The sequence below is a fragment of the Phaseolus vulgaris genome, chromosome 3 (assembly GCF_051622355.1).
Source record: "Phaseolus vulgaris cultivar YP4 chromosome 3, ASM5162235v1, whole genome shotgun sequence".
NCBI classification, from domain to species: Eukaryota; Viridiplantae; Streptophyta; class Magnoliopsida; order Fabales; family Fabaceae; genus Phaseolus; species Phaseolus vulgaris.
In genome coordinates this window covers 13,674,411-13,683,877 of record NC_143500.1, presented here as the reverse complement: position 1 = coordinate 13,683,877, position 9,467 = coordinate 13,674,411, and the positions used below count along the sequence as shown (strand labels likewise).

The 9,467-nt window shown below is 32.0% G+C and overlaps 1 protein-coding gene across 1 annotated transcript; it reads right to left on the bottom strand.

Annotated features, from left to right (window-relative positions):
• Positions 1-320: 320 nt before the first annotated feature.
• LOC137806651 (ras-related protein RABA1f) lies at positions 321-4,205 on the bottom strand. Its single transcript, XM_068606866.2, has 2 exons — positions 3,622-4,205; positions 321-998 (listed from the first exon to the last, which is right to left on the bottom strand). The coding sequence occupies exons 1-2, from the start codon at positions 3,840-3,842 to the stop codon at positions 566-568; spliced, it is 654 nt and encodes a 217-aa protein (XP_068462967.1). The 5' UTR covers positions 3,843-4,205; the 3' UTR covers positions 321-565.
• Positions 4,206-9,467: the final 5,262 nt, after the last annotated feature.

The window sequence follows — 9,467 nt, the reverse complement described above, 5'->3', positions numbered from 1 at the left end:
GAAGAGAAAGAAATATTGATGCAGAAAATATTAAAAAACTTGAACAAGTGAATGGTGTATGCAAGTAACACAACTCATGCAATCTCTCTCTTTTACACAGTTGTTTTGGATGCTTTCACCGGTGTTCTGTCAAACAGAGACTATTTGCTGGTTGTTTCTTTATATAAAGTGTTGCTTCCTGGAACTGATCTTGGAACAAAATCTACCTCTTCCTAATTTACAGTTTAAATCAATATTGTAACGATTGAACCAGATTGATCATCTGCTACACGTTAGAACAAATAGAAGTGATAAGATTAGAAAAGAACGATACCAATAAATTGGACATTAAATAACTAAATATCTTAAAATGCAGAAAAATAGGAAAAATGCAAAAACGAATGTGCTTGTTTCCTAAAAAGCATCTGGCTAATATTGAATACAATTCTCTACACACCAAAGCAGAAACATTAAAGTTTGATGCTCTTTAAACAATCATATTCATGTTGTGAGGTAAATCTCTACATGGTATAAACAAGGCATGTGTTTTCAAGAAAAACTACAGAGACTGACTTTTACTACACACTCAAGCAGAACAACATCCAGCTTTCTTCATTGCTGATACATCATCACGGGAACCAACATTAATTGTTTGCCCTTTTGGTAAAGCAGCTGGATCGTCTCCAATCTCAAGGGCCTTCTTGCTTACAACATGATAGATCTGGGTCAGCACTTCTGTGAAGGCATTTTCAACGTTCAATGATTCCAGGGCAGATGTTTCCATAAAAAAAGTACTCTCTCGCTCGGCGAAACTTGTAGCATCTTCGGTGGAAACTGCTCGCAGATGACGCAGGTCTGCTTTGTTCCCTACAAGCATCACCACAATGTTGGCATCTGTGTGATCTCTCAGCTCTTTTAGCCATCTCTCCACATTTTCAAAAGTAACATGACGCGTAACATCATATACTAGTAAAGCACCAACAGCTCCACGATAATATGCACTTGTAATTGCTCGGTACCTTCAGTATACAGAAAAATAACTAAAAAGGTTAATAAAATACAAAAAACGGTAGATCATTATTTACACGGAATCTAGAATTAGGAGATGTTACTACAGACGATTCTTGTTAGGATTTCCAAATCGACATGAGTATAAAGACACTAGCTTGCTTGCATATAAACACGGTTTCATAAAGTGACACGCACAACATTCTGGCAATTGATTATAGTATTAGGAAGCGAAATGATAATGAATGATTAATGTAGTTCACCTACAAAGTAAGACTAGCTTTAGATTTTTCAATTTCATTATATCTATAACTTTGTGTGCAATTCCTTTTAAGTTATCCTTCTTCAAGCATTATGTTTCTCTCTCTGCTTATATTTCTTGTCTCCAGGCCAAGAAAACTAGGATCAGTGTCCTTAGGAAGATAGCAGTTTTGTTAGAAACAAAACTGTAATGTCTCATATAGAGTCATGTGATTTTCAACTAGGTTGTGCTGAAGCAGACTAGAAAAGAGCTCACCCAAAAAATAACGTCTTTCTAGTTTCTCCATCAGCCCTCACTTCCTCTAACCTAAAAAGAAACTAGACAGCCACCACCACCTCTTCACCCAACCATTTTGCCTCGATGGAAGTTGAGAACAACTGCTGTTTGGTGATGGCAGCACAGGTTGAAGAGCTGGTCCAGCTATGACTTAAACAGAGGAGTGGCTGCAAAGCCCACAAATTTTCCAGCAACATTATTATGCGTGGTTGACTACTATATTATTTTATTTTTACATTCCAAAACTGCTTACAGTTTTAAAACAAGATTGCTAAGACAGGTGACGAAGGGGGCGCAAGCTATAACAGAATGGAATTGATGGAAGGGTTAAACAAGATGAAAATAGAAGAAACATTGAGAAAACATTCCTCTGCGGTTTTTTTAAAACGCTTAATTTTGGATACCACTTTCTAAAAAACTAATAGGTTTTGGATGACAAATTGATTGTTGAGTAATGTAAAATTATTTCAAGAAACAACTTTTTTAAAACCAAAAAGTGAGAAGACAATCAACCAGGCCTCAAGTCCTGCCTACAGTTTCCACTAAATTACTGTTCCATTAGAAGGAAACCAATTTGAGGAGCTGCTCAATGGCTACTTCTGTTGCGACTATAACTATTCATTTGCTATCAAAATTACTGCATTGACTTTCCTTTCAGCCATCAAATTACCAAAAATTCAAGCATTCATCATAATAGTACTGGTCCAGTTGTTTTAATTTCTTTCATCATTCATTGGTTAATATAATTCCCCAACCAAATTACCAGTATCTAACCAACAGCTATAACCATAACATTAGCATAACACATTAATCTTAAGTGGTAGGAAAGAAAATCTTCACATCTTAGCAGTGACACATCACACCTTTTAATTTTCTTTCCCACACTTTCTCATACGTTCAACCTATAAATGCATTTCTTATATATATTTTCCTTTAGTCCCAAACAAAGAATAGGTAGTTCCACAAATAGCAGGTAGCTAAGATAGACTAAGATGTTGAAGTTACAAAAGAAGCCTGAGTTCCAACTTTGTTTCGCAAAGAACAACAGAAGGGAACAAATTCTCTTCTGTCCATTTTGAAACAAAAAATAAATAAATCAAACACGTCAATTTGAAAATTATGTATGATTTCTGGATGCACAAGATAGTTTAGAAAAACACACGCATTCAAATGAAGGATTCATGCGGACATTTGGCACCAACTGATGTGCTAGCTAAAGATAATATACAACAATTCTACTAAAATTGAAAACAGATTGAACCCGACTTTAACTACCAGTCTACTTAAAGGGGTCTAAATAGGTTCCAATGGCAAGAAAAGTCTGCTAACCTGATATACCGAGTTACAACACTTTCCTCCAAATTCCGGTTTCATTAGTCGAAACCAATTCAAGTTCACCTAAAGCTGCCCACCATCCAAGTCCCCACATAACCCTAATCAGTTAGTCAGAAACATATCATATCAACTTTCTTTCTCGCTATCTTATCATTAAAAACTACAGACATAGGTAACCATCATGGTATCTAGCCATACAATGCATTATCTTCATAATTCTTTCATTACTCAGTAAATATGTTTCTCACAAGTAGCCAGCAACTCCATCTTTTTAAAGAAGCAACGAGGATGAAAACACAACATCGTAATGTTGGCACATCAAACTCAACCTTAAAGCTCACCAAAAGTAACAGCTAAAAAACAAAACAATCCAGCTCATTTCACCAAGAAGCTCAAAGCAAAATGCCACGATTTTATGTTTCATTGAAAACAAAAAGACGCACGCCCAATAATAACATTAGAACACGTCCAATACAACGACTTCCGTTAAAAATAACACATAAACATGATAAAAGCTTCCAATTTTACTACATCCTCAATCTGATTACATCATCAACACAAAAGGGTGCAAGAAAAAAACAATAACGTAAAGCCTCAAACGACCACATAAAGCCTACATGCCCACTTTCATTCCTCCAGCCCAAAATGCAAACAATCAAATCACAACCATTAAATTCACACACCCACATATAAATAAAGAGAATAAAAATAAAAATAATTAAGAGGGGGAGAAAGAGAATAAAATAGCGTTTGTGTGTTACCTTTCTTGGCCAGCAGTGTCCCAAATCTGAGCCTTGACAACCTTATCATCGACGCGAATGCTTCTGGTGGCGAACTCAACGCCAATGGTGGACTTGGATTCGAGGCTGAACTCGTTTCGCGTGAAGCGAGAAAGAAGGTTTGATTTGCCGACGCCGGAGTCACCGATGAGGACCACCTTGAACAAGTAATCGTAATCGTCGTCGGCTCTGTACGCCCCCATTTATCGTTCCTCCTCTTTTGTTGTGTATGTTTGGATTTGGAGAGGGGTAAAAGAGAAGAGAGAGAGAAAGAGAAAATCAAATGCGGTGGGGTGAATGGAAGAAAAAGAGAAGCATGCTTTGTTGGAATTGGAATTGAAAAGAAAAAACCCAGATTTAGAAGTAGGGTAAAATGAAGGGGAACTTCACTTTTGTAACTGTTAACCGTTAACAAATCAACGAGTTCCATAAAAGAATACAATGTGTTACACCCATGCCTCCAAAATTAAGTAAATAGCAATGAAAATGCAAGTAGTACTTTGTCTTTTCCAAAACAATATTTTGTTTGGTGTTGATTCCCAAACATTATTGAGAACTGAAAAGGCAACTAATTCATCATCTTTGGTTTTATTTAAATCAGACTTTTTCATGAAAATTTTGGGTTGTTTCTTCCTAGCTTCTCCTCACATTTTCATAGTTAAGAAAAAAAAATCATTTTGTCTTTTAAAAAATACATTGTAAAATTTTGAATATTTCTTAATTCTTTAAAAAAAATTATGAATTATAGAATTCAAAAAATATTTTTTATCTAAAAATATATTTTGAATTGTATAATTTAAAAAGTATTTCTGAAATCAAAATTACCTTCACAATCTATAATATATATATTATAGTAAGATGTCTTACGGATTTTATAATTAGATATAAAAAAAATAAAATAAAAAATAAACGAATTGAAAACGTAAAAAAATACAAAATTTATCTTAACCATCAATATTTAACAACAAGTATCAATCTTCACATATTACCACAAAATCCAAGACCATTTGAAATTTGAAAATAACTAAGAAGTTACTCTCGACCAAAATAAAAATCTATCATATATTCATAAGGACAAGTTTAAAATTTAAAAAATATGGAGGTGTAGGAAAATGTTACGGAGCTGCACGGAGAATTTGGCAAATTTGAGAGGAAGTAAAACTTTTTACTCTTCTAATTCATACTGATTTTTTCTTCAATTTAATAACTATGGTAAGAGTCACTTTATTTGAGTTTAGATAATAAAATTTAAATTCAATAGAGAATAAAAATATCTTTTAAAATAAATAAAAAATAAATTTAAAATATTTTAGTCTTTATTTATTATAAAATTTATTTTTCTAAATAAGTAAATCTTGTACATTTTTTCTAAGTTTTTTGAAGTAACTAAATGTTACTTTTAAAGTCAGAGAAGTCTGTAATATTTTAGTTATGGACTGGTTATTTTTCTAAATTGTGTAGAAAAGTATGTAATATTTTCCAATTTTAAGGATATTTTGAATTCATTTACCAACTTAATAAGGTGAGCTTTTAGAAAATGAAGTTCAAGATATTTGTTATTATATTGTATGGAAGTAAAACAAAATTAATTTAAAAAATATAGTAGTTGTTTGAAATTTTCTTGAAGTTTTTTCATGATATTCGTGATTTACAATCTAATAAAAAATCAAATTTTTAATAGATTTGATGTTTGAAACTGAACCAATTTCAATAACATCATATAAGATGTCATCTTTTGAACTAGAAGAACTCTGAAGAAACAACTGGAAAAATTACTTGAAAAATAATTCAATCACCTTGGGGATCTCCTATTTTATTAGATAAAAAGAAAAATGAAAGTTTTAGGTTGTGTGTAGATTATCGTCACTTAAATAAATTCACTAAAAAAAAAAATGCAGTTCCCCTATGATAGATGACATGTTGGACCGATTAAGAGGAGCATATGTTATATTGATAAGTGTCATAATTTAGTGATATTTTATGAAAAAGATAGACACTTATGAATTTTAATTATTGATATAGTTATAATCCAACCTTAAATTTAGGAATTTGAATATTTTTACATATTTTTGGATTATGAGATTATTAAGAACTATTTATTTTCAAGTTTGTGCTAATTTCAGGAATTTAGGGGAAGATAGAGATAAAGAGCTAAATGAGGAATAGAAAAGTTAGAGACAAGGAGTAAAGACAAAGTTGTGGCATAACCCTAAACATAATTGGGAGGAAAAAAAGGAAGGAGACATCCGTCAAGGAGAAACACTATGAATCTTCTTTTCTTGTTGTTCATGTTTGTAATAGCCACCACGAGTGGCTAATTCTTTCAGCAGATGAAGCAGGACCATCTACAGTTGTAAGTGGGGATTTTAACACATAGTTGGATGAGTTGATAAGAAGAGATTAATTTAGCACAAAACATGGTTTTATCTTTCTAGTTATTTCCTTTCAGTTTGTTTAACTTGCTTATAGTTTTAGTTGTTTAATTTGCTTATATTTTTAGTTTATTTTATTTGTTGAGTTGTTTTTCTAGTTTTATTTTGTTCTTAAATAATATTGTGAGAACTGGAATATTAATTTGAATTATGAGGAAATTATTAATCAGAATTTGTGTTGAAATATTAGAACGATGAAATGATATAAACACGGGTTGGAAAATAAAATGTGTTGAATCCATATTCAAATTTAGTTTAGATTGTGGTACATGAAAATTAAACAAGATGATTATTAAACAAGATGATTAGTTGGAACAGAGAATGACAAACAATAATTAATTAAACTAATTAAGCCAAGAGAGTGTGTGTGAATCTTAAATAATTGAGAGTTTCAATGATGAATTCATAGTTGTGGTTGCTTGATTTTTTTATTTTATGTTACATCATAAAAGAGCATGAAAATGATTAAGGCATTTGTGTTAATTCAAAATCCAGGGTCAAATAACCAACCTTTATTTAAATTGATTACATCTTTGTGATAGTCCTTTTTTAGCCAATAATTTTTTTATTATTATTATTGCACCTTGAACCTTAACTGGTATGTTTTCCTACTTATTGACATGTTTAAGGAATGAGAACATAGATGCAATTTATATATAGAAAAGGGTATGGTTGGCTTTAGTTGTTTTAAAGTTTAAATAATTTATTTGGTTGGAAATAAGAATAATCTATTTATATTATTATTGATTGAAAAAATTTATAAAAAAAGAAAAAAAGAATAGAAGAAAAGGAAAAGGTTCATGTTGAATTCATGAATAAGTAAAGAAAATGGGGACAAGTATTAAAGTCAAAGAAATTCGTGATTAGATAACACATATGTACAATATTTAGATTGTAGATATGTTTTTTTTTTAAATGTGCATTTTTTTATCTGAAAAATCAATTTTTTTTTTGGAAGCCCAACCTCATTATAACTTGTAGAAGACCTTAAGATTCATGCTTCTAATGTGATTGTGATATGAAAATGAAATGAAAAGAAAGTATGATTTGTTAGGATTCAGTGGAAATTTGGAGAAATACTTACGTGTGAGAATATGAGAAGAAATTCCTTAATAAATTGTCATTTCATTGTTTCAGTTGTTATCTTGGAAGTTGATTAGTTGGAAGTGTTAGAATATATGGCCTTAAACGAGAGAATGGTGAATTGTTTAAAGGGGGTTTTCAAAAACTTTTTCAGCTAGAATGAAATTCTTTGCAAGAAACCAGATTAGGAATTCAATTAGCCAAGAAACAAAGCACAAAACAGCAAAGCACTAGAAAAACAATCGGTTGTTTCTTTGAAACAATCGATTGTTTATACTAGCAAATAAACAACAACTGAATTTAAATGAGTTTAAGGGAAGAAAGAGATACACAAACAGTTTATACTGGTTCGCTCTTTAATCAAGAGCTACATCCAGTCCCCAGAATCCACTGGGCAATCCACTAAGCAATCAATTACAGATTACACACAAAACCACCAAAAGAAGTGACCTTGAACCCCTCAAGAAACACACTTCCTTTGGCACAGTACACACCAAGAATGTTGATCTTGACAACCTCAAGAGCACACAACACTCCTTGGCTTACAACACCAGAATTTACAAAGTATTCAGAACAAATTACACTTGTTACAGAATGAACTGAAATTAATACAAATGTAATCATATTCCACTATCTCTTGAGAAAACCAAAACTGAATTGTGAAAGTTCAAATCTTGAAAGCAATCTGTGAAAAACTCAAATCTGTTTTTCTTTTCATTGTTTGTTATAAAACATAAACAAACTATTTATAGCTTTCAAAGATTGGTCAAAGCATTTAAAACAGGAGCGTATTCAGTTTGAAAATCATTTAAAGCACACTCAACTAACAAAACAGATTTTGTTAGGATTTTCAAACAAACAATCGATTGATTCTTTCTAGATTCACACAACCCCTCACTTGGCTTTTCTATTTCTATCATCACATTTTCTCTCTTTTCTTTCTCTTCTCTAGCTTTCCTTTCGTCTTCCTCTTTTGATCTTTTCTCTTGCATCTTTCTTTCCTTTCTTACTTTATGGGAAGCAAACAATTGTTCTACCCTCATTTCCCAATCTAGGCAAGCTTCTATATTTTCTTTTCCATGGAAGTGGGGTAGGTCTACCCTAACCTCCTTTAGGTTTTCTTGTCTCTCTTTTCTAGCTCTCCTAGGGGCTGGTTGATGATATTCATTTATCCTAAGACTTCCCTCCCCAAAAGAAGCATGATCTTTAGAGATAGATGCATGAGAATGTAATTTTTTTGAATTTTGAGACTTCTCATCCTTTGCTTTAGTTAATTCATTAGTTTTGGCCTCATTCTCCAATTGTTTAGATGAAATTGATTGAATATCCTTGGAAAGTTGTTTTAAAAGAGATTTCAAGGATTTCACATCACTTTTAAGAGATTTAGAGGAGTGAGAAGACATGACTAAAACTTTGTGTTTAGAAATGTTTTACTTTAAGAAAGATGAGGAAAGCTAATGAAGGTAGTTTTCCAGGTAAGAGAGGTGAGTCACAATGGACTACTTAAATACCAAGTCTTTTCCTTAGCCAAAAACTATCCCTCAAGATCTTCACACAAATCTTTCTTTAGGTAAATCACTTAAAACACAATGAGGATGTAGAAATCAAATTTTATGCAACAAAAACAATGCAAGCTATCTAGCAACTAAAGCAAATTATCAAAGCTTTAAACAAGGCTAAACAAAAGCAATTAAGCGAAACTAAACAAAAGCAATTGGTGTAATTAAAGCAATTAACAAATGCTAAGCTAGAAAGTTTAAACTAGTCGATCCTAGGTGAGGCTTCTTAGACACTTTGAGCCTTTGAAGACACACTCACCGTCTAATTGCATAATTAATCCACTAATTAACAAGAGTGAAATGTAATTACAATTCAAGAAATGCAAAGAAATTAAATTGCACAAATTAAATTTCAGCAAGGCACTCTTTTGACTTGTTGTTACTCTTCTTGGTTGTGCCCTTCAAGATGTATGGTGTATTTTGGTATTGTGTTTGTTGCTGCCCCTTGCCTTGATCCTCTTTGATTTAAGGAATTAAATTCTTCAATACAGTACCTATTAAGTAAAGCTAGACTCTCCTCAAGTCAAATCCCACTCAACAAGCACCAATTGATATTTATCCACCAACAAATTTAGAGGTCAAAAAAAGAAAGCAAGAAACAATTAAAATTTAAAAACAACACCACTACAATTGGAATTAATATTGTGACACAACTAGCAGGAATTCAGAATGAATTGGACAAGAAAATAAAAATAGGCACTCAAATAATGGATGGCACACAAAAGGAACCTAAGGAATAACACTAGATTTGATT